The 26863-nt window shown below is 38.1% G+C and overlaps 1 protein-coding gene across 3 annotated transcripts in view; it reads left to right on the forward strand.

Annotated features, from left to right (window-relative positions):
* LOC149198752 (uncharacterized) overlaps positions 1 to 26863 on the forward strand; it is a 254354-nt gene that overhangs the window by 52809 nt on the left and 174682 nt on the right. For all 3 annotated transcript variants that reach the window (XM_089402146.1, XM_089402147.1, XM_089402148.1), the window contains 2 exons: positions 1027 to 1142; positions 12955 to 13163. In XM_089402146.1, coding sequence (XP_089258272.1) covers positions 1027 to 1142; positions 12955 to 13163 — 325 coding nt within the window. The remainder of the gene's footprint in view (positions 1 to 1026; positions 1143 to 12954; positions 13164 to 26863) is intronic.

Here is a 26863-nt window from a genome sequence, read left to right on the forward strand (position 1 = left end):
AGATTTGTTCCCTCTCCTGATCTATATGCTGGAAGAGGGAACATGTCAGGCTTAAGCTCCATAGTCAGACTCCCTAATATATTTGAATGGTTAGTTTATCCAAGAGCCTGTAGAAAACCATACTTGTATAGAACTGTTACTATCTTCAGAGAGAAGATAATATCATGAACATGTAAAATGAGATGATCAAATCTGCTGTCTATGTAGTCTTCTCAGGGTTTCTCTCTTGTCTGTTTTTTAAATCTGGTTTTTTGTGATGTGGAAAGGCCTTTAAGTTCATGAAGGAGTTCGATGTGTAATTTCAGTGTAATTTATCCTGTTTTCGTATACCTTCATATAGTTTGCAGTGTAAAGGCTTATGCAAGATTTAATTTGATTGAATCACTATTTTATGTACTTAGACAGCTGTTAATTTAGCAAGGCTATGCAATAGGATTAACATTCTCCATTTAGGGTATGGAACTTTTAAACTAGAGTATGATTTCATTGTATATGAACCAAGTTGGAGTTTTTATCATTTTAACATTTTAGAGCTAATCAGTAATTATCTTTATGAACTTTGATTTTTAAAGGCTCTAGTAAGCTACTCTTGTTATGTTTATCACTACTGTGAGTTATGCTGACTTCGGCATTGATTGATTACAATTTTCTTATAATAGCCGTTTGATCAGCTGCTATTTGAACTGCATGTATACAAAATTCAAGTTGCATGATGTATGTTCCATTTAGAATACTCAATACAATCTACTAGTTTTCGCTGAAAAGAATGATGCTGTGTCTTATGAGTGAATGCTTATCTCTATATTGTCTTTGCATGTTTTCAATCTCCCCAGAATGAGGAAATGCTAGAAAAGTAATAACTTGTGCACATCCTCCCAAATGTGGAAATTGGGCCAGATATTAATGACGTAGTTTCCTAGTTGGACACTGAGCCATTATCTATATATTGCATTAACTATACATGTTGTCAGTTTTAGCTTTTAATATGGTATCTTTCATTGATGATGGTCTTTTTATGCCATGCAGGAAGGGAACTGGTACTGTAAGTGCTCGTGGAGGTAAAGGTTGGGCTGGTGGTGGTGGGGGCAGAATTGCTATAAGTAGTTATAGCAGGGAGGAGAGTTTAAAGATCTTTGTGCACGGTTTGTTTCTTGTTCTTTTCTTTTTGCAAAGTTGCAAATCGATTCTTGAAGAAAAAATTGGCCTTTTGCAGCAACAAGCTGGAAAAATATTTTTGGTTAAAGCCAAAATTTATCGAATTTAAAATGGTTTGTTAATACATTTGATAAAATTGTTTTCTATCTTCTTTGGGGTATTAGATGAGCTTAGTCATGAGAAACATGGTATGTGTGCGTTTGTATTTTAGAAATGAATTCGGAGTTAAAGAGTGATAGACTTTCTTTTTTGATGTGTATTATCAATTTTAGAATTTAGATAAAGATAAGATAATGCTATTCATGTCCACAAATGATAAAAATTATGGCAACAGGGCAGAAAAGTACAAACCAGCAGTGAAAATCCTGGGAGTGCCAAAGCAACTCCTAGAAGCTAAAAGACAAAGCGAAAGAAAATAAGCCAAACTATTATTGAGAGAAGTAGCCAAAAGCAAAAGCATAAGCAAAAGGAAAGGGTACATCTTGTCATGAGCTGGTGTAGAATGAGAGGGGGAAGAAGAAGCCAACCACATTGTAAATGAATAGGGAAATGATAAAAGAAGATGTAGATGTATATGTAGTATCATCAACCGTTGAGAAGGAGCTAATCCATTGTTTGAAGATATACCCTCAGGGGAGAATCTATCACTGAGGGGACTTTGTGACCGTTGTATAACCACGGAAGGGAGTTGATACTCTCTTCATTCTCAATGTTGGAAAGAACTTAATAACAATAGACTAGTCTCTCAAAGGGGGTTAGAGCAACTGGACTATGTGGAGAATGACAGCTCCTCAAAAGATTCCTAGGGTGAGTTTGCCAATTGAAGATTGGGTGGAAGTGCACGACAATGTTGATTTGGTGTTAGATATGCTTTGGGTCTTTGCCCATTGTTTGTTGCCTCCAACAAACGACATAGGAGGGAAAAGGAAGTGATTCTCTTGATTTGGTCCATATTGGGAATGCCTTGTTGGCTATCTCCTTTGGTCTAACACCATCCTCATAAAAGGAACTAGGCATATTTTTTTAGGATAGAGGAAGAAAGTAGTGAGTAGACCTGAAGATAGGGTGCTCTTTTGACTCAATCTCTTGTAGGTACATAATCGATGTTTTCATCATACTGTGCTACTCCCCTCTAGCTTTCTTGTATTTTGTACTCGACATTGAGTCAGATGGAGACCTTTTCGTTGTACCTAGTTTTTCTCATCACTCCACTTTAGGTGGTGTTATGGTCTTCGGGGGTTTCATTGCTTCATGAGGTCTTTACATTTATTGATTCATGGTAGATCCGATGAGACCCTTTGTCTTCAAGAGATTAACTTAGACAACATGGGTCTTCAAAGGATGATGGTTTGGGGATCTATTACCACCCAAACTTGCACCACAAGCTAGTTATCATGATTTAGATCCAGATATGGATTCAGATTCAGATCCACCATATTTTTGAAAAAATAGTGTTGATTTTGGGTAGCATCGGATGTGCTCTAGCCATGAAAATTGGTGGAGAGGCTAAAGCACATGAAATCTCCAAGACCCAGAAATGGTTTGGACAGATTGTACCCGGTTTGGGAGATATTAAAATAATTAATATTTTTAATGTAGTTCCTAAGTCTAAACTTGGGAAAAATAAAATATTAATGGGTATTAATATAAAATTGGGTTAGAAGGTTCCAGAAGTCATGGATCAAGCCAAATATAATCTTAGCCGTTGATTAGAGATTTAATCTCGGTCATTGAAGGACCAACGAGAAAAGTATAAGAAGAGGCTTGAGGGTCAGTTGGAGAATACACTAGAGTGATCAATCATTCAATTTGCTAGAGCTAGGTTTCTAAGCAAAGTCAAATTAGTGATCAACAACGAGGGGCAGTGAATACTGGACAGAGAGGCAGAGACAGTGCCAAGAGACTAGCGCAGGGGTAGAGAGCGAGAAGCAGCTACCAGAGCAGGCCCCACAGAGCCCAACAGAGACAACATAGAGGCCAGAGGGACTGTGTCATCCACGCAGAGAGCAACTGGAGTGACGCAGAGGGTCCCAAAGGCTGTGCAGTGCCTCAGAGGGCTGAATCAGAGGTGTTTGGGGCTGACGCATAGGCTAGGACTAGCGCAATGCTTCAGAGCTACTGGAGAGGGTTTCATGGGACAGGTTTTAGAATACCTATTTCCGGATAGAGAGGTATTGATGCCAGTTATTTTTCTCTATCGGGTGAGCCAGTTTGGCACCTAGTTGTACTCTAGGAAATACTGCATAATAAACCCTCAGAATAGTTGCACTGGTTTTCCCGCATTGGGTTTTTCCGGGGACATTTGTCCAACAATAATTTTGTCACTTGTGTGTTTGTTTTCTTTCAGCGGATGATCTGTAGATGTTGAGACTGTATTGTGTTTATTTTGTTATTTATATGTTTTAAATAACTTGTTCGAATTTAACAAGTAGAAGAAATAAACCAGTAGAATACATATTAAATTTCTAACGGATAAACTTAGAAATTTCAACCCATAGGATCCGAATATGGCTAGGAAACAACAAGTGCAAATAACATATATATATATATATTTTTTTTTTTTTAAATTTTAAAAATAAAACCTAACTATATGAGAATTTTTAAACATATAAGTTTTATATACATTTGTAATATATGACATTTATATAAAATAATTAATATTTGATATTTTTAATTAATAAATAATGGAATCTATTAATTCTTTTATGCAATTTAAATTATAAACTTATAGTGTATAATATTTAGAACTTATATACTAAACTGCTAAATCAATCCTAATTTTTATACATTTCCACAAATTAAAGTTTACACTAACATATATACACAAAATTTTATATATTTAGTGCTCTGAACCAAAGCTTTATATATAGGTGTGTGTGTGTGTGTGTGTCAATTGAGTTTAGCTTGGGTGGTTGGGCAGAATAGTTGTTATCCTTCCCACCTAGGTTCAAGTCTTGTACCTTGACATGTTTACGCGCTAGAATAGAGTAACATTGTTACGCTCTTAAGTGAGTCTATACTAAGCGCTGACCTAGAACCAACAACCTCTCTCTTGTCTTCGGGTTGAGAGGAGGATGACTTTCTTCACTGGAAAGTACCCAATGCCCAACTTTTTTGAGCCCCACAAGTTAGCTCAAGTGGTTTGGAGCCAGACGTGAAGCTCTTTAATATTGTTGCTAGTTGTTGCTAATCAGAAGTTTGACTCTCTTTGATTCCCTTGGGGCAAGGCCCCATAATCTGGGTCGACGGTTTATTTGATTTACCATCCACAAAATGTGGGGAAGTACTTCGAGGTTCATGTGCTTTCATTCCATATATATATATATTTTAGTTTCCAATTGCACTCTCAACTACAATCAACTGCTAATTGTGCAATATACGATCTCTCCCCATTCACGCCGTCTACTCCCCTACCTAAACCATGATAGTATGGTTCTATTCTATGTCCTTCCAATGGAACTAAATTGCTGGTGATTGCTCTGGGGTGTAGAGTAGGTATAGAGAAGCCGAGGCATTTCAATAAATACCTCATGCTTCTACAAGGTCCTCACTCTAGTAGTACAATTCTAGCTACCATACGGGGTGATTCCTTTGTTCGTATTAATATATCCCAACAAATACATTGACCAACCAACCAACCACTACCATACATTTAGGAAAAGGGGCGCTCTTTCGTAAGGACATTATGGGGAAAGAAGGACCACTCTTTCGGCCTATCAATATAGTTCTTCTTTTCCCTTACTCATTTGTAATGCTCAAAAGTGTATAGATGAATTTATGGCTGTGCATGAGTTTCAATGGGTTGTTGATAGGGTCGAGCAATCCTATCGTTGCATAGGATGCTTAGTGGGAGAAGAGTTGTGCAAAAAAATCCTACATTTTCATTGGTCAACAATCATAATATGCTTAATTTTTAAGGATCCATTTTTGAAGCGGATCTTAGACAGATCTACGAGTATTCATATCCAAATCTAGATTTGATCCAGGGATCCACAGATCCATTTCTCTTGGCTTATGAATCCAGTAATGTAGACCAGAAGTGGTAAATCTGTAAAACACGAGTGTAATTCTAGGGGAACTTAGGGTGGTTACCTTTTTCCACCATAGTAGGCTCCCTCTCTCACTTTAGGTTGGCTCTCCTTTGGCATAAGGGGGCTATCCCTAGAAGTATATGACAAACTTTAGATACAAGCGGATGATGGGTTGCTAAGACCAATGCCAATCCAAGGATTATGGTGTCAAGTAAGACAAACAAAGAGGGCTAACAATGATATGGAGAAGATGTATTCAAGGCATACATTGTTCTAGACTAGTTCAAATGGATTTTTAGGTTGTATGGGAGTGAGTGAGGGCTCTAACAACAATGCGCCATCACATCCAATGAGTTAAAACTTAAAAGCCAATAATGTGCAATTGAAATGTTGAAGGAATAGCCATAACATGAGATTACAACGAAAAGGACCAAGAAAGATAACCTTAAAAGGATTGGACAGCCTAAGCATCAACTCACATCTTCAATGACAATGTCATAGGATTAAATGAGCCATTAATGTATGCAAACATCAAATCTTTTATTAGAGCAGAAAGCTTCCCCAACATCCAAGAACATGAAAGGGCTAAGGAGGGTTGAGAACCTCACACTTAGTCCATTCTTATATGAAAGACTTGTCTGCGATCATTTCTAACAATAAAAAACAGTAGCCACTGTAGCATAATCATATAAGCACCCAAAAGAGAAGAGAGGGATGATGGAAGCCTCACATATGCTTGCTTGTACCTTCCCTTCCTTCTCCTGCATGATATGCAACTAGGCTTGGAGGGGTTTGCCTCTAAGTTGCACGAAACGGGGATACGAAACGAGTTTTCGAAACGGGAAGCGATACGAAACGTGACCTCCCCAAATTTTGGAAACGGGGAAAGACGATATATATATATATATATATATGTGCAATCATAAAGCATTAATGATACATTATAATTTATTACATTTAAACATTAAGATTAAATTTACATCACATTTACTCATGAATGATCACATAATGAAAATAAAAATATAGGAAAATCCAAAAGCAACCTTTATTATATATCCAAGGACAAAATCTCAAACCAGCCTTTATTTATATTAATATATGAGGTTGCAAGTACAATAAAGACTATAAGGCTGCAAGAACTATAGAGACAAAAGACTAATCCTCATCAAAAATAGAAGCAGCACAATGCTCAACAGTGGATGGTGGTGTTGAAGAAGATGATGCACCAATTCCACTTCCAAACTCGACCTCAATATTCAGGGCAGCAAGAGAGAGCTCCAAATCAGGATTTTCTGCATCCACATCCCATTGTTTAGAAGGACTACTGTTGTATTCTGGACCCCTATGAGATGCAAGGCGAAGGTTGGAGTGCACATACACAAGATCCACTGCCTTCTGTGAGCCCAACCTATTGCGCTTCACAGAATGAATAAACCATAAGTGCTCCAATTCCTTTCTGCTGATGAAGAGCTTGCCACTTGTGAAAGAATACGAATGGCAAGGTTTTGCAAATGTACACCATTTGCTCCATGACAAATCCACCACCTAACTGGAATCATGGTGCTTCTCTCCTCCAAAGTTGATATATCTGCATAATCATCTATTCCTGCAACAAAACTGGCAAATTCCTCCTTTACCTCCCTATGTAGATGAGAAGGAAACATTCTCATAAGGGATTTTTTCACCCCATTAGCCACCTCTCTATCCTTATGGGGTGCCTTCCTCTTCCCATTGCTTTGAGCAATAAGCTCCTCATTATAAAATTTGGGGTTCAAAGCATGTGCTAGAGTGTGCAATGGAGTGTTGAAATTGTTCCACCTATCAACAATGATTTTCTTGATCAAACCAGCAAAATGATCATCAACAAACAAAAGTTGTGGAGACTCTTGCGAAATGATTTCCATAGTTTTCTCAACCATGGAATCAATGCCATCATATACCTCTCCCAAGAAAGGTTGGTCAGTGTCAGCACTCCGAAGAAGCTCAAATGCACGGGTTATGAACTTTAGCAAGAAATCTACCTTGCTCCACCAATCCTCATCAAGGCACAATCTACGCACCATAGATCCCTGCTTTCAATCTGCTTGTCTCCACTCAATGCAAAGTTGACTCACCACCATAGAAACTAATGCATGCTTAACCTCAACAAGGCGGTGCAACATCACGAAGTTTGAGGCATATCTTGTCTCAACAACTTTTAACAACTCCAATTTGGAGTACTCTCGAAATATGGCTTGGGATTGGTGATGAATTTGACAATTTGACAATCTCCCATGCTTCCCCTGTGAGTTCCTTTATCCAGGAAACTTTGTTTTCGATCTCCTCTAAGATCAGATTCAGATAATGGACAATGCATGGTGTCCAAAAGATGTGGTCATACCTCCCCTCAATAATTAAACCTGCAGCTTTGCAAACTGGTGCATTATCTGTGATAACTTGCACCACCTTGTTAGGCCCTATTTGTTCAATAGCTTTTATAATAACATCAACAATGAACTGTGCATCTTTCACCTCTCCTGAGCAGTGTTCTGCCTTGATAAACATTGCTCCTTTGGGGGAAGTGGCAATGATATTTATCAATGGTCTGCGCCTTATATCTGTCCAACCATCTGAGACTATGGTAACCCCAGAGCTACTCCAGGAAGAACGAATTGGAGCTAAAATTTCCTCCACAAGGTCCTCCTCATTTTTGAGAAGCTAGGTTCTGACTTTCTCATAGTTGGGCCCCTTGTACCCTTGAGGAGCTTTGTTAGCTGCCCTTATCATATCTTGCCAGTAAGGAGAGCGAACAACATTGAATGGGATACCACATGCATAAATGCACCTAGCCACTCTGGAATCAATTTCTTCTCTTGCTTGCACATTCACCAATTTAGCAATTCTGCTATCCTGAACTGAAGGGGATGCCCTGGGCCTCTGTATTTTTGGGTGCTGGTTGTCCATGTTGTTGAGTGGGACCGACTCTCCTCTTTCTTGCTTCAGCTACACTCCTTGGCTCAATGTTAGATGGAGCTTGAGTAAGGTCATCATGCCTTCTCTTAGTACCATCCGCCTCATCTTGCTCTCTTTGATATGCCCTCCTTGCCAATGGATCTGCTGTTTTTGTGCAACCTGAAATCCCCTGCCCTCCTCCATGCAATAGATGTGCCTTCACTCTTGGGTAGGAGCCCTTGTACAAATTATTGCAAAGATTGCATCGCCATTCCCATGAGCCACCACCTCCACATATTTGAAGCTTCGTCACATGCCTCCAAAGAGGATAATATTCAGCCCTTGGGTTGGCCCTAGGGCTTGAACTTGCAGCTGCACTTTGGCTGGAAGCCATTGCTGCAAAAATAATTTAAAAAAACAAATCTATAAATAAAAAACTTTTTTTCATATTTTTGGCAGCATAAACCCTAGAAGAATTGAAGAAATAGTAGGAAAAAACTAACAAAATGAATGTGGCTTACCCAAATTAATTTTCTGTAGCTGAAACTACCCTAAAATGCCAAAAAAGAGGAGAAATATGGCTGTAGCTGAGCCAAATCTGCTGCAAAAATAAATTAAAAAAACAAATCTATAAATAAAAAACGTTTTTCATATTTTTGGCAGCATAAACCCTAGAAAAATTGAAGAAATAGTAGGAAAAACCTAACAAAATGAATGTTGCTTACCCAAATTAATTTTCTGTAGTTGAAGCTACCCCAAAATGCTAGAAAAGAGAAGAGAAATATGGCTATAGCTGAGCCAAATCTGCTGCTGAAATCTCTTTCTCTTGCTGCTGAAATCTCTTGCTCTTGTTGCTAAAATCTACTTTGCTCACTGCTCAAAACACCCTAGCTGAAACAACTGCCATTCTCCAAGAGAAACGACTTGCTGAATAATGTGATGAGAGAATGAGACGAACTTCTCTTTTATAAGTTTAGATAGGCTTCTCGAACTCACTAGATAACCCAAAAAAAAAAATTAAAAAACAACTTACAAAAAAAATAAAAAAAAAAACACAAGTTAATTGGGAAACGTGGGCTGTACGGCTGTGAAACGCGTTTCCGGCCGTACTGGCCACGTTTCTGTTTCGGGAAACGTGGCAGTAAGACCGGAAATGCGTTTCACGGCCGTACCAAACGCGTTTCCGCGTTTTGTCCCAGTTTTCGTACGGAAACGAACCTGCTTGCCACGTTTCCTGCAACATAGCACCATACACTTGGCAACTGATCTAGAGCCCAGACTGGGTTTTGTATCACCCGGGGAGACATGGGAGGGCTTGTTTCATCATGATAGCCCTTATTGATGGAGCATGGACGTGTTGGATCCAGTTGGAGACCCATTGACCATTAATAGTGCGCCATACTGACCTGGGAGCACCATAAATGTTTTGCTTGGAAACCAAGGGGCCAACCCCTTGGTCATCATTATGGGAGCCCTCCTCTTTGATTTGGCACATGGAGGACTTATCTAGGCCCTTTGGAGGCCCTTTGCACCATTTCTCTATCTTTTCAGCCTCACTAGGAAGACTTGAGTACTTTTGAGCAATTTGGTGGGCTTGTCACCAATTTTATTTATTATATTGCATATTAGAGTCGTTTTTAGGGGCTCACTAGTCTAATTAGACCCATTTGAACTATTGGAGGCTCATATAAATTAGAAATGAGCCTCATTTGTTGAACATCATCATTTGGATTTGGATTAAGTCTTGTAAAAGAATTCAGACCTACCACTGATGGACGAAATTGGAGGTTTTTGATGTAGTTTGAATTTTGGATTTCGCTATTCTTGTCTTGGAGCTTCTTTACTGCAATTGTGATGGATGGATATACTCACATTCTTTTGTAAGTGCAATTTTGATGTTATTTCATTGTTGCTGCATGTCTAATGTATGGAATATATTTTGATAATCTCATTTTGGTGCCCTAATGTAATGCGAAGTTCTTAAAAGAACTGGATTATTGTATTATTGCATGCATTATTCATTGGAGAATGTGAATGAATGTTCCTAAGTGTTGATCTAATCTTGCAACCTTAAAACACTGTCATCTCTCCCAAACAAAGTATAAATTTCTTTGTTGCTGGCTAGCTGCTTCATTAGGGCTAGCAAAAGATGCAATAGGAGTCCTTGAAAGAGCGAATTTCCTTCATCAAGGTTATTCTTGACTCCATTTCTCCCATTTTACTAGGCATTGATTCTCATCCTAGTTGATCACATCTTACTTCTTTATTTTTGCCTTTTTTGTTTTCTGCCCTAACTCTAAAGGCCTCCTAGGGTCTAATGCGAAATGCATTAGGGTGGTCCATTTGAAGAGAAAGTTGGAAAGAAACTACGCTTGTGTTTTCTCTAGGTGCCCTCAAATTTTGAAACTCATCCATGGCTAGATTTGGAGAAAGCTCACGACGTAGCTCCAACATCATTTTTCCTCCTACGCTTCTTAGTTAGCGGCTTTCCTAGGGTCATTTGCTCTTGAAAACTCGTTGGAAGTTCACCTCTCTTTGACCCTTTCTTCTCATCCTTGCTTGGCCTAGTCGTATTGTTGATGATCATACCAAACCTTAAGCTTGGCTTGGATCCCCTTTGTCTCTCTTGTGGTCCCAAATCTTGTATGGTCACTATCTCGCAAAAACCCTAATAAAGATCCTTCACATATTTGGGATGCTTTGATCTAGGTACACTCTTTGTATTGAGTATCCCTTCATTCTAGGTTTATGCATCCCTATAAGCCTTTCTTGGAGAGCCTTGACCTTGCTTTTGAAGCAAGCAAGCCATTATCTAAGCCTCTCCTTCGAATGGGATTTGGAAATCACTTTCTACCTTGTCATTGATCCTACTAACCTTGTGATTTCCTTCATACCGAGACTCGTCCCATTGGTGAAGGTCCGTAAAGAGCAAGGGACACCGATTGAGGTGACAACGGGTTCTTGTCCCGTTGTTGCCATTTGGTCTAGTATTTGTCCTTTAGGTACCCCTTTTAGGACTCCTGCTAGATTATGTGGTAACAAGCCTATTTGAGGGTTCCATGTGCCTTTGTTTTGTTCAGAATCATTGTTGGACACCCTTTTTCCTGACCTTGACCTTGGTCCATCCCAACTCTCAAGCCACTATTCAAACCCTAGGTCTTTGGTGCTTGGAATTGGCTTCTCCAAGGAAAGCGGATTACCTCTCCCCATTGAAGTCTTGTACTTAAGTTGTGTCTTCTCCTTGGAAGCCTGTAGGTCGCCTGATACCTCAAACCTAGAATACTTATTATGTGAACATACACATTCAGACTCCTCCCACTGGTGAAAATCAGTAAAGCGCAGGGTGTTTTGGCTGTGGTGACAATGGGCCACTACCCATTGTTGTCTCTTAGTTTAGTAATAGGCTTGTTAGGTACCCCTCTCCAAGGCCTACTAAATTTTGCAAATGCCAATCCACGCAACCATATACCAATGAATGAGCCATGACCATTGATCACACAAGGGAGAAATATGTCTGATCCAATCCCAAGGCACCTAAGGATGTACCATCTCCAAGTGAAGCCAAAACGTATGAAGCTATCACTTTGGAGATCCTCACTTAGGCTGCATGCAACTTTAGGGGTAATATAAAATATTGTCAACCCTGAAATACCCATGGAATTCTAACGATGCCAAAAAAAATTAGACTGAAAATGGCAAGATCAATAGTTTAGCGGAACCAAACCGAGGATTATCTTCTCTGATACAATAGCTCATGTTGTATTTCAATTTTCAACACATATAGGCTAATTTATAAAGGATAATTTTGGATATATGGCCCTGTTTATAAAGGCTATTTTTGGTTTTGCCATTTTTCATAATGTAAGCATCTATTTGGATTATTATAATAATCAGATTGCTATTAATTTTTTGTTTATGTTTGCTCTTTAGATTTTCGTGTTCAAGTATTCTTTTGTTGAAGCTGATGCTCTCTCTCTCTCTCTACACACACGCATATCAACTTAGTTGCATAGCACATTATGCAATAGATATGCACATGGAGCAACACCCAAAAGAATCATTACAAATGAGTTACACAATAACTCCTTAGACATTAAGAGAATTCTTTAATAACTGGAATACAGGCATAAGACATATGTTCATGATAATTACACTATTGACCTCTTAAATGGAATAGTTCTCACTCATTGCCTATGTAGGCCCGCTATTAGGCCTTGCTATTTACATATGCGTTTGAGTCTTTGACCAGCTATATCCCACCATCATGATCATAAAATAAGTCAAGACTCAAAATAGCTCATGAGTCAAGGACATTTTGAGATTCTTAGAAGGTTTATTTGCAGTAAAATTGCTTTCAACAACAACCAATCTTTTTGGAAACTATATCATATTTTTTTTCTAAGGAAAACCTCATGGAAGTGCCCTCCTCCTTCAAATATCTGGATGGAGGGCAGCTTGACCATTAACCACAATAGTGGCTGGTAATCCCATGGACTTTACTGGTTATAAACTTGTGACCTATGGCCTCCCTGTTTGCTTTGAGTGGATGATTCAACTGACTGAATAAACCCCTGGGGATGGAAAATATAATGTTGGTCAAGCCTAAGATGAACCATTTCTTAATCATTTGTTCAAAATTCAAACATGACTCGATACATATGCACTTTGTTAAGTAGTGTACTTTAGAGTGATTTTTTGAGTTCATTATCTAATCTAGCATCTGATCTATGGGGCACTTCTCTTTGTTATCAGTTTTAAGAATTGGTGGTGTTATACTAGAGATTTTGTTATGCATACCGGTGAATCACAATTGAATTTTGTTGTTTGCTTGGGCCAGGGGGCGAAAGTCACGGTTGTACATCAAATGCAGGTGCTGCTGGGACCATATTTGATTCAGTTCTACAGAGTCTTATTGTTAGCAATAACAATTTGTCAACTCTGACTGATACAATTTTGCTTGATTTTCCTACTCACCCTCTTTGGACAAATGTCTTTGTGAAAAGTTGTGCAAAAGCGGTGGTTCCTTTATTCTGGAGCCGTGTGCAGGTTTGTTAGTTATTTAATTGCATAATTTGTTATGGCCTATCTGTGTTTCTCATGCTGTTAAGTTTCTTCGAATATTTTTGACGATATTCTTGTGTTTTAGTTTGTTGTCTGCATAGATTTGACAAGTTGAGGTGTGGAGTTTACCAATAGCTGGATGTAGTACTTATTTGCAAGTGTTAAGGAATATTTGTTGATGGATATTATTCTAGAGGACTTTATGCCATTATGGGATTGTGCCTTCTAACCAATGTTTTGAGAAGTTAATTATTATTTACTTTGCTATGCTATGCTAATTCTTTAGCCATTAACCTAAAGAATTCCAACCCTATATTTTTTTAACTCAATTTTTCAAACATATATGAAATCAAGTGGTAACTATGAGTCTAGGCCCAATAAATAGATATATAACTGTATCATTATTCTTGTAAATACATACATATGTAGGGAGGGAAAATGTTGGAATTAATGTCAATTCTATATTTAGTGTTAAATTTTAATGTCAAGGTTTTGATGGAGTAGGCTCATTGTTTTGGAATGTCGGCTAGTTGTTTTGGAATACATGAATCTCTACTATATAGAAAGGCCAAGCTTCGTAGAGTTTTATCTATTAATCAAGTATTATTTGCGGGTTGATCTTAATTGCATATAAATATTATTGTTCAACTTGGAGTTTTATCTATTAATGAAGTATTATTCGTGGGTTGATCTTAATTGCTTGTATGTTGTGCGTATAAATATTATTGTTCAACTTGGTGTATTCATGCAAGATTTTAGGTGCATGAGAGGTCTCATCTCACTGCAGTGCACGATTATCACAATTATAAATTTGTGTTTGCAAACACAAGTGAAAGTATTTTGCCATACAAAGAAAATTTTGATGTGTTGCAATCTTGTACGTTACAAAGGACAATAATTGTAGGCTCTTACCTTCTCATCAAGTTCATTATTGTGATGGCAATGATGAAGGAACAGAAGGTTAAGATCTGGTAGTTGCGTGGAAAATTACCTGTTAATGTAATTTTGCCAAAATTAGAAAGCAAAAATAGCTCAAAAATCTTAAAATTTCTTATAAAATATTCCTTGTGCACGAAGAATGCAATTAGATTCTTGTATTAGTTGATTGGCTGAAAGTTTGGAATTTGTAAATATTTAGGAATTTATGGATAGAATCCAAGTTTTCATAAGTTATGACCCCATGATTTCTTATTGTGGGACGAGTCAAAATTGTTAGACTTACATTAGGAAATTGACTGTCGACTATTCAAAGAAGACTTTAGTGTGTCACTGCGTAGTGCAATCAATGTTGCATTTTGTGCTGAAATAATTTAATCCACCAATGCATATCTTTTTATAGTGATTATTTTCATTGTCTAGTCCAATTGAATATTCATCTCTTGAAAAGGGGAAAAGACGTTCGTTTTGCAGGGAGATAGAAGATTATGCATTTTTTTTCCTCTACTCCCCTAAATTGAAACACTTTTTGGATATTATGCAGAAACATGTCCATGACACCGTGTCTTGTGCAATGGATTTTGTTTGAGCAGAAAGGCTCTTTGACATGGATAAAACAAATGTGGAACTTGAAAGTAAACAAAGCATTTATTGTTGCCATGATTGGTCCATTGTTCCTTGCTCGACAGGTTAATTATTTGTTGATGTGAGGTTCTTGTGTAGACAACTTTGTTGAAGAATCTAGGGCATCTAGGTATGGTGAGATTCTTCTGACAATGATGACAATTTGTGAAGTTCTTTTTACTTTTCTTATTAGCACAATCTTCTCTTATTATTATTAGTGTGTGTTCTCTTACTTCATCAAACAGTTACCAAAACAAAAGGAGACAAGAACACAAGATGTTGGCTCTCAGCCAGGGCAAAACCTCTCTCTCCTAGAGAGGAAAACCCTTTTGCAAATTTCTCTTATTGAAGCTTCAATTGACAAATGCCAAACCCTAGACCCTTGACAAGAAGATCCTCCAAGCACAAGTCAAGCCTTTCCTTTTGATCTGAGATCACTTCCTCTTGCAGCACTTCGTCCTCCTTCTTTGTCCTTCTTCTGGCAACTGATAGCTTTACTGCAGCAACCCTAGTTTGCATGCCCTAGAAGGGACATTCTTCTTTCCTTCCTTCGCTTGAGATGTAGGCTTTCTTAATTAGGAAGAGGACCTTATTCTTAACCCAACCGAGCTCTTTTCTCTGATGTAGTTGCAGATCTGGGACAGCAGCAGTATGGCCCTAATTCTTCGCATGTGTGAGGGGATACCTTCAAGAATAGTTGCTTTGTTTTCTACCTTTCCTTCGCTTGAGTAAGAGGCCTAATTGGCACTCTTTTCTAGCCCGACCAAGCCTCTTCGAATGAGCCTCTTTTACCTCTCACGTGTGACTGTAATTAGGCCTGAAATAGATCTTATAAACTCGGCCTTCTACGCTTCCTTCTTCGCTGCAATAGAGACACCTTCTCTTGTCTTTTCACACCCTTTTCTTGCTTCTCTTCTTCGCTGATTTCAGAGATCACTCGCTGCGGTGGATTTGTGCCCTAATCTGGCATGTGTGATGGTCCTTCTTTCCCAAAACAGAGATATCCTACTCGGCCTTCCTTTCGCTGTATAGGGTACTTCTTCTCCTCATTTTTTTGCACCTCTTCTTCTTATTTCAGAGCAGATGTGTGTGCTTCTAGTGAGACCGAGCTGCTCTTACAGTGATTCTGTCCCTTCCTTTTGAGTCGACATGACCTTCTTAGAGGGCCAACTTGAGCTTGACATGGAGTTGACTTGTTGGACCGAATTTAATTCTTTACAAGAGGAGGCTTGACTTGCGTGGAGGATTTTGTCTTGACTCAATTTCATGACACTTTCACTTGACATTTTACATAGACATATTTACATGGTGTAACTTGCCGTGAAGGGGTCTTCAATACTTACATTGACTCTTTGACTTTCCTAGAAGCACTTCAACATGTGGTTGACCTATCAAATGGACAAGAAATCCATTCTTGATAATGACAAAAATAATAGTTCTTTTCCTTTACAAGTACAAAGATCAAAATTACATTTATGAAGACCGAACCTAGTTACACTTTCTTCAACAAACTTTTGTACTTATTATTAACCACTGTAGTTCATAGGGTCTGTACTCTAATTATGGGCATTACCTTGTTCATGAAAGAGTGGTGACCAGTGGTTCAAGTTTGATGACGAGAGTGGAAATGATCTAGGAGTCTCTAGTATGAAAGATTCAACTCTTCTGAAACCACTACTTCAGGCAGATCTTGGTTAGCAACTAAGTAAAATATGAGATTTGGTTGACATAAAATGTTGCTAAAGAGTTAAGTGGAAAATTTTATTTACCAACGCAAAAAAAACAAGATTTTGACAGTAATCAAAAACAGTGCTTTGGTCTTCACATTAGGTAGTCCCATATGTGTTGATACTCTTGCAAACCTTGATAGGGTTTGTTACTGCTCAAACTCTTGTTAGTGAATAAAGTCCTAACCGCGAATCACAAGAACCTAGAGGCACCACAGGCAAGTTACCCATTGTCACCTTAGTAGCCTTGCCTAATACTTCAAACTAACTAAGCTACCCTAGCTTGTGGGGAATCTCTAAATTCAATTTAAGCTAAATTTTGTAGGAATGCGAGTATTGATTAGCTTAGATTGATCAAGATTACTAACAAAACTACCCAATTTGCCTAGAGATGAGAAATATAGAATATACAAAGTGTTTGTTTGATTAATAGGAATTCGACACAAGTTTATCAAGTAAATCACTGTGAATGATAATGGTTGTGTTATGCTGGAGAACATTTATGAAAGGTATATGGCAAACAAGATGACCAATTCACTTATCATTCACATTCATTTCAACGAAACATATGTTTCCATGAGTGACAAGGAGATCAGATCACTTGAATAAAAGATAATGTAAAGTGCCCAAATATAGATTATGATATCATTTATATCCACTATTCAGCCATGTGAAGTAAGTGTAATGAACAATGACATCCATCAGATTTATTTTGCAAAATTTGTGACTGTAACGAAGTGTGTCGACAAAGTTTATTACCAAGTGTTGAAAACATATAGATGTAATCAGATTTATGAAACTTAGTAATTATTCACTTAGATAGATTTAGACATGTTATTTAGTAAAGTTGGATGACAACTATTAAATGAAGCACTGTTCAATTCATTGCTGTTATATATATCAGTTTTGGGACAGTGTGAGACGAAATCAGATTTCTGAAGAAACATATGTGCATTCCATTCAATTAGATGCACAAAATCTGCTCATTAAGTCAACATATGATGGAAAAGACACTTTTATGAGATATCAGTCCATTAATGAGAATGAAACAAGAGTGTGCTGGCAAGTAATCAATGGAAGAGATCCCAAACTTAAAAATTAAAGAGGCTTTAGTGTGAAGTGCAGGGTGACTTAACTTGATTAAGTACACTTTTAAATAATTCTAAGTGCTGTGACATGTATATCAGGGGTGGATAAGAGAGCGGTCCAGCTCAAATATGTCTCAAACAATGTTGATTAAGGTTGAATATGGGAGTGGCATGGATCCAAAGAAAAGTGGCACAGATGCCAAGGTAGGTAGATATGGTTGAAATTTGAATATAGGTACATGGAACTTAAGGCAATGTCATGGAGCTCGACGCATAATGCATAGATTGGAATGTGGAATGCTTACCTATAATGATGAGTCAAGCTTCAAAAAGATCATTAGGTAATGCACATTAAATTGCCTTTTCTAACAACATCATAACTTAATTTAGTTTTATAAATTGCCTAAGTTTTCCATTGTGGGACAACTTTACCGCTATTACATGTGTCAATTCATATGGAAAAAAATGTTTCTCAGGTTACCTTGTTAGAGATAGGTAAAATGATGAACAATATGTGCAAAAAGGAATGAACCATATGCTTTGACCCTCAAAGCCATCTATAATGATGGAAAGGGTCTTTAAACTGGTCCAACTAGCCCTTTAAAGTGGGGAATCTTCATTATTGGTTCGTGTAAACCTTTAAGAGGGTGATTTGCTTAGAATTACCACATCAACATTGTATTTATAGTATATACTTCTTTTTGTATTTTTCTTAGTCCTTTTCCTTTAGATATGCATTTTAAGCATAGGGCTTTGGGGCTAGGTCTTTTTAATGAGATACCATAGCAATGGGTTCAATATTGTTCCATTTTTTAACTTCTTGCTCATCACCTCTAGTCTTTTTGGATTCATTAAACTTTGGTGTACATATTTCTTCAATTTCTTCATTTAGACCTCCTTGGATGACTTTGATAAGTCAAACTTAAGTGGGGATAATATCTTTTTATGAATGAGATGGAAGTGAAAAGGAAAAAATGAAAAACGTTAGGTATGTGAAAATTTCATCTATCACAACAACTGGTAATTATTCTCCTAATTGAAAATTTATTTAACAATTTATTTGTTGTTTGCTACGACAAATACCAAATAATTTACAGTGTGATTTTCACAAATAAACTGCGGAAGAAAATAGTGCTGGAAACTGAGAAAATACTAGCACACACGCACACATAAGAATGACAATGTTATTTTTGGACACATGTCCCTAGAAAAGCCCAACTCGAGAAAACCGGTGCAACAGTGAGGGTTTTTATTATTATGCAGCAGTGAAAATCTAAGTACAATTTGGATGCAGACACTGACAATCCATTATAGGAGAAACTGGCCACAAAAATTAGTGAGACAAATTTTGTCTCACCCAACACTGATCCAGCTCTGAAACCGGCTCTGAATGGGCTCCACGAAACCCCTGCATCAAGCCTGCGCAACCACTGGTACGCTTTGCTTGGAACTGCAATTGATTAAGTCGTCTTCCCAATCTAGGCTCTAAGAATGACTCGCTGGCCCCTTCTGGAAATATTCCAGCCTCCAGCAATTGAATCGACCCTTTGTTTGGCCAAATCAAACTCTGCGTCTGAAGCTTCTGCACTGCCTTTGCACAACCTCACTAAGGAAACTCGACCCTCCTGCAGCTAACTCTCCGGATTTGGAAAATATCCTTTGGACTCACTGCCCCTGCTCCTCACTCACTGCTACGATATTTGGCTCTCCGGCAATTGACTGATGCTACTCTGGAAATCGATCTACCAAGGAAATCGAACTGTTGGTGTATCTGGTGTGTCTTCTCCAAGTGCCCATCGACATCCTCTTGTAATCCATTATTGGAGCACCAATGACCAAGATTAAAACTTAATCAATGGCTAGAATCACCTTGGAGTCGATCCGTGTGAGTTAAAAGATGATTCGCACCTTGAATTAATTAATTCTGATTAATTAACAATATTTGCTAAGTTTAGACTTAGGGAATATTTAAAAAATTGGTTAATAATCTAATTAAGCCATCTCTAGGTGGAATTTCCAGAATCGATTTTTGGGTTTTGGAGATCTCATGTATTCTAGCATCTCCACCAAATTTCGTGGCTAGAACACATCTGATGCTAGAAAAATAACACTTCCTCTTAGCGAGGACTGTGTTCTCTCTAGTGTTGCACACCCTGCCACAACAACCTGTCTCTGTATCACCTTCTGTTACGCTACTGATGACTGGCCATTGTGACTGCCTGCCACTGCCCACCAACCACTACGCAACTCTAATGCTGCATCTATGTTGCCGCTGATCGTGCTGTATTGCTGCCAACACTGCATTTGCACTTCAACTCCCTCTCAACTGTTATTGTTGCAATTGCAACTAAGAAACATCCAAAATACTGAATCATCTTTATTCAATATGATGCATTTGTCTCTCGAGTCTTGATTGCTACTAGCCTTTGCACTGTCATTGAAGAATCTCTGTTGCTGTCAACTCTGTAATGGGCCACTTGCTTTGTTGTCAACACTGCACTGTGCTCCTCAGTATCCAACTGCTACTAGTCTGCAATTGTCACTCTGGAATCTGATTGCATCTCTGACATTGATCCATCTTGCTACTGAATACTGTGGGCCCCCGTAGCCAGGTAATGATCCATGAGGTGGACTCCTTAGTAGACCCTGCCCATCTTTGTAGCTCTTTGGGGCTACAACTCCAAGTCACCCCATCTCACTCCTGGAGGTATGCGACCAATCATTGCGAAGTTTTCCTCCAACCTGGAAAACAACCTATCTATCTCAACATGAGTTGTTGCCTGGTCGTGTTTCTCTTGCTTGTCCTTCCTTCTGAGAGGACACTGGGTACTATAGTGGCCAAACTCGCCACACCTGAAGCACTTGACCTTAGATAGGTCCTTCTTCTTCTTTTGTTCCCCTTGTGCTTGACTAGAACCCTTGGATGCTAGGGCCACATTCTCCTCCTCACTCTTCACGCCCTTGCTGTTGTTGCCACTGATGGTGCTCTTCAACAGAGCTCTCCTCAACTCTTCCTGCTGCATATTGAACCACATCCTGTCCCACCCAAGAAAGGTATTTCTTTCCAAGATACTCTGGACAAATACCTACCAGTCCTCTAAGACATTATTTAGTGCCAATCGTACAACCTCCATAGGTTGAGGTGCTGACCCAACAATTGCCAGCTGATCAAGGACTTCCTGAATCCGAGTGAGAAAGGCATCTATGCTCTCGCTCTTCTGCGTCTTCATGCTCCTCAACTTCTGTTGGAGGTACATATTTCACTGCTTGGAAGAACTCTGAAACAAGTCTGCCGAGGCGTCACACATCTCCTTGGCTGTTGCTTGTCCTGCCACATGTGAGATGACATGATCCGGGATTCCATCCAAAATAATCCTCTTGGCCTTAGCCATCTCCTTCCTGTATTCTTGCTGATTGACATCCTGGGGTACTGCTACCACACTCTCTGCATAGGGCTTCAGACCACATTCATCGAGAAGGAATAACATCATAGCCTTCCAGATGACATAATTGGAGGCACCATCTAATCTGTCATGGTCCCTGAGCCCAACTGTGGCCATCTCTGATCTGATATGGAAACTCCCCTTCCTTTGCTTGACTTCTCATTTGCTACTCGCACTCCCTCCTGCAATGAACTGTTCTGCTAGCTGTCGCTGTCAATGTAGGAAAATCAGATTTCTTGGCTAGAAACCCTCTGAGAGAAATCTCCCTCTGTGTGCTTTTCTCTTTCACCAAACGTTGGTTTTGTTGCTACAAAACCTTTTGCGTCCAACCAGGGAATCTGCTCAGCGAAAATCTTAATTGAAGTTGTTCCCTCTGATTGCTGAAATTACTAATCTAGGCAACTCGATTTTTTTGCCACCCTGCAACTGAAAATCGAATTACTACCCCAGCAACTCAGCGTGCTTGTCAATGGACTATGTTGCCTCTAAAAATTTCGGCTTGCTGCTTGCTTTGAGTAGAGAAATTTTCCTCTTTGCTTCTGAGCTTCCTCATTGATCACTTACACTCTGATACCATGTGAAAATTTCATCTATCACAACCACTCAAAATTATTCTCCTAATTGTTAATTTTATTTAACATTTTATTTGCAGTTTGCTACGACAAATACCAAATAATTCACACTGTGATTTTCACAAATAAATTGCGAAAAAAATAGTGTTGGAAACTGAGAAAATACTAGCACACACACACATAAAAATGACACCGTTATTTTTGGACAAATGTACATAAAAATGGCACCGTTATTTTTGGACAAATGTCCCTAGAAAAACCCAACTCGGGAAAAACGATGCAGCAATGAGGGTTTTTATTTTTATGCAGCAGTGAAAATTTGAGTACAATTTGGATGCACAAACTAGAAATCCATTATAGGAGAAATTGGCCACAAAAAATTAGTGAGACAAATTTTGTCTCACCCGACACTAATCCGGCTTTGAAACTGGCTTTGAATGGGCTCCACTAAACCCCTGCGTCAGACTTGCGCAATTTGGTATGCTTTGCTTGGAACTGCAATTGATCAAGCCATTTGCCAATCCAGCCTCTGAGAATGACTGGTTGGCCCCTTCCGGAAATCGTCCTACCTCCAACAACTGAATTGACCCTCTGTCTGGCCAAATCGAACTCTGCCTTTGAAGCTTCTGCACTGCCTCTGCGTAGCCTCACTGAGGAAACTTGGCCCTCTTGCAACTGACTCTCCGGATCTGGAAAATCTCTTCCAGACTCATTATCCCTGCCCCTTACTCACTGCATCGATATTTGGCTCTCTGACAATTGACTGCTGCTACTCTGGAAATTGATCTTCCAAGGAAATTGAGCTGCTGGTGTATCTGGTGTGTCTTCTCCAAGTGCCCATCGACTTCCTCTTATAATCCACTGTTGGAGCACCAATGACCAAGATTAAAACTTAATCAATGGCTAGGATCATCTTGGAGTCGATCCGTGTGAGTTTCTAGATGATTCGCACCTTGACTTAATTAATTATGATTAATTAACCATATTTCCTAAGTTTAGATTTAGGAAATATCTAAAAAACTAGTTAATTATCTAACTAATTCATCTCTAGATGGAATTTCCGGAAATGATTTCTGGGTTTTGGAGATCTCATGTATTCTAGCCTCCACCAAATTTCGTCTCTAGAACACATTCGATGCTACAAGAACTAACAAGTAATGGTTAGAATAAGTGGAAAGGTTGTTGGGAGTGGGAGTGAAAAATACAATTTTCAAAAAGATTCTGGTAGCAAATTGATTCATAAGTGTTTTTTATAATACATATTTTAATATATGTTGATTCATATATATAAAAAACATGCCGAATGTTGAATCAATCACCAAAAAACATGAAAACATAGATTTAAGGTCATTTAATAGTGAACTATTGGATTAGTGATAACCATTTAAGCATCAAGCTTTTAGTACACATAAAATCAATTATATAAAATTTGATTGATGTGGGAGTGAAAAACACAATTTTCAAAAAGATTCTTCTAGTGAAGTGATTGATAAGTGTTTTTCATATTACAGATTTTAACATATGTTGATGCATATATAAAAAAACTTGCAGAATGTTGAATCAATTGCCAAAAAACATGAAAACATAGATTTAAGGTAATTTAACTGTTGGATTAGTAATAACCATTTAAGCATCAACCATTTAGTACACATAACATCAATCATATAAAATTTGTCACGAACAAATTGTAACAGGGAACATCAACCACAAAATGAAAGAAACCCTAGAGTATCATTGTCATTACCAAAGAGTTGTAAGATTTAGTCAATTGTACTTTGAGCTTCATAAGTAACCATAAGCTGTCATATAATGTTCATTGTTGACAAAATAAGCCATAATGGGTAACCTCGTAGGACAGCTACCCACTAAAAATGGGTAACCCCGTAGGAGAAAAAAATTCTCCTTCCTTGGACAGCCAACCAACCAACAGTCCTACATTGCTTAGTACATGACGATATGCCATATTTCTCCGCCATTTGCACTGATCATGACACTTGAGATTTCGGCCCTCTCTTCTACGGTACGCCTTAGCCTTGCCTTGCCTTTTTCGCTACTTGTGGAGATTTGATTTTATGGAGCATTTGTAGATTGGCTATTGTATTGTAGAAGTCTTTTTGCGATTGAAAGAATGTGTTTTCTGGGAGGAAATTGTAAGTTTATTGCAAGCGATTTTTCTTCTTGGAATTAAGTCCTTCAATTTTAATTTTCCTCAGGAATTTCCTGTTCTCCAAAAAAACTTTTTTCCACTTGAAGAGAATTTTATTTTCTCGCAATTTTAATTTTTTGACCATTTGTAGATTGGCTATTGTATGTAGAAGTCTTTTTTTGATTGAAAGAATGTGTTTTCTTGGAAGAAATTGTAAGTTTATTGCAAGCGATTTTTCTTCTTGGAATTAAGTCCTTCAATTTTAATTTTCCTCAGGAAATTACCTGTTCTCCAAAAAAACTTTTTTCCACTTGAAGAGAATTTTATTTTCTCCCAATTTTGATTTTTTGACCATTTTCTGGCTAATTTTTTGCCAAAAAAAAATATTTTGAGGGGATAGACATAATTTCAACCCTCACATAAGTGTCTAAACATAAAGTTGAGGTGTAGAGGTTCTAATTACGAGTATTCTACCCGCTTCAACTTTTACAAACATTTGATTTTACAATTTACATCCAAATAATTATTAAATTTCTGACTAGTTGGAAATTTTAGTAATTAAACTTTAGACACTTAGACTTAGCCAAAATTTGCAAGACTTAAGACATGATCTAGTATGAGAATTTACATATACTCGATAACATTAGGACTCACCTAAGACCTTACTATCGAGCCCCACTCTACCTTTAGGGTATTTGTGGGAGAAAAATTCTACAAATTATTTGGGTTCAGAAACACGAATAAATGGCGGAGGGGAAAAAATTCTCTAGAGTGAAACTCTTTAGCAAGAATCAAAGGCTTACCTAGATGTTTTGCATGGCTTCATAGTCATACTAGAATCATTTTTACAACGATAGCTCACAGGGCTGCAAAATTTGGATTACAATGATACTCTGGAAGTTGCATGATGAAGATGACTTTGAAATTTTTTTATCCATTGATATGTACTCTGCTTCTTGGGGTAGTTGAACCATATGTGGTCAACATCTGGCTCTACTTGGGGACACGTTGCTTCAGTGAAGGAATGTGAGAATCCAAAATCTGCATCCAAGAAACAAAGTAAATCAAGTAGATATCCATTCAAATACAAAGCATAATCATCATATAATATCAACTGTTGGAATAGAAAACTTCTAATCTAATAATCTAAAAGTGAAATCTAAATCTAATAACATAAAAACATAAATGCTGAAATGAAACCTATTCTAATGAGAAAAATGAAACCTAGTCTATGAGAATAGGGTTAGAGATACAATACAGAGATGCCCTGTGGCATCAAATGTCTTCAATGAAGTCCATCTTGAGCATCTGCGGACTTTCAGGCAGATCAATGGGCTGTTTATATGATGTGCGATGTCCAATTCTGATCATCTTCAGACTCAGACTTATCCAAATGGCATGTTGTTCTTAGCCATTAGATGCATCAAACTTCTTCCTTTTTCTTTTTTGCATTTTACTTTTGTTTCTGGCAGGCTACGATGTTGATGTAGAACATTCTGCTTGATCTTGAAAATTCTCAGATGAAAAATTTGAAGTATCCAAGATATTCATGACATGCCTTTCTTCATTTCACATCTGCTCCGACAAGGGTGATGGATCAATCTCATACGTATAAACCTAGTTCTTGTTAGTTTCTTTTCCATTTGGGTCGCCTTCAATTAGCCACTTTTCAATGGAATGAATGACCTCCTCATAATAAGATGGAACTTGCTTCAATGGATGGGGAGGCTTATGACCTATTGAAAGATCTTTGTTCTTCTCCTCTTCATCATCTGGCCCAAGCTGGGACTTCTGTACTTGTGATCTTTCCATTTCTTTCAGCCTATTCTGAAGAGTGATCTAATTAATCCTTATAACATTCATTTCTTTTGCATGATTTGATCCATAGTCTTTATAAATTGTGCTTGTTTTTTCTCCATGTCAAGTTCCATGTTATGGATCTCTTGTGTGAAGTTCATTTCCATGTTCTTAATGAGTTGAGCCTGGTTGAGTTGTATATCCTTAACCATTTGAGTTAATTCCTTGATAAGATAGTTTTCAACCTCTTTAATTTCCTTTACTTCAGCTTCCACTTTTGCCTTTTCTTCATCTCCATATTTATCTTCGAGGGCATCAATGATTGATTGTAGAACTCATCAGGGAACTCAGTAAACCAATCCAAAGCATCACCACCTAAGGTGAGAACGAAAATCTTCATCTTTACATCTTCATGGTCAAAATATGGGCGACACTTGCTCACACAGAGGTTGAAATTCCCAAGGTGAGTCTCAATACTAAAAGCATTGTTATCTTGAAAATGAGTAAACTCATCGATGGCTTTGCCGACTTCATATGAATAATCATGCAGAGCTCTCAGAATGCTACTAAAATCACAAGGAGCAAACAAGTCATCCATGATGTTTTACTCACTTGACCTTGAAAGAGTAAGTGAATATTAGAGAGAGCCTCCTGTCCAAGATTAGCAAGAAGTCTACAAGAAGGCTTCATGCATAAATCCTTGCATAAAATTAAATAAGTGGAGAAAAATCCAAATCTAAATGCAAGAATCAAAATGTTAGTCGAAAAACCAGGAACAAAAAAACTCTATACCCAACAACGTGCCAGAAAATGTTGTCGCCTAAAGTGTACACCTAAGGCACAACCCTCAAAGTAGGGATCGGAGTGACAACCCCTACTTTGAGCGTTGCACCTTAGGTGTACACTTTAGGTGATAACAGGGATGACGTACAATAGAGGCAAATTGGTGGTGGCTATGGGTTTGCGTGATATGATTCACTGGCGATAGGTATGGATGCAGTGCGAGAAGAGGCACAGAAGTGTAAAGCGGAAGAACGCGGTAGTCTGTGAAACACAGTGGCAGTTGGAGAACACAATGGCGGCTGCAGACATAGGCGACAGATGGTGGTTTGAAATAGAATAGGCTTGCGGTTGTGGCAGTGATGACGACAATTCGGGGACTGCCTTTAGCTGAATGGGTCAGTGAAGCCCACACCGGTGGCTATTGTGGTGTTTTGCGCTTTTCCCTTTTTTTAAAAATATAACTTTGATACCAATATCTTTGTTATATATTTTTTATTTTTTTATATATTCTATTTAAAAAAAATCTTTCACTTGTATATATATATTTTGATCTTTTTTTTTTTTTTAAT

The sequence above is a fragment of the Pinus tabuliformis genome, chromosome 2_1 (assembly GCF_031772625.1).
Source record: "Pinus tabuliformis cultivar Carrire ecotype Pingquan chromosome 2_1, CPIR1, whole genome shotgun sequence".
NCBI lineage: Eukaryota > Viridiplantae > Streptophyta > Pinopsida > Pinales > Pinaceae > Pinus > Pinus tabuliformis.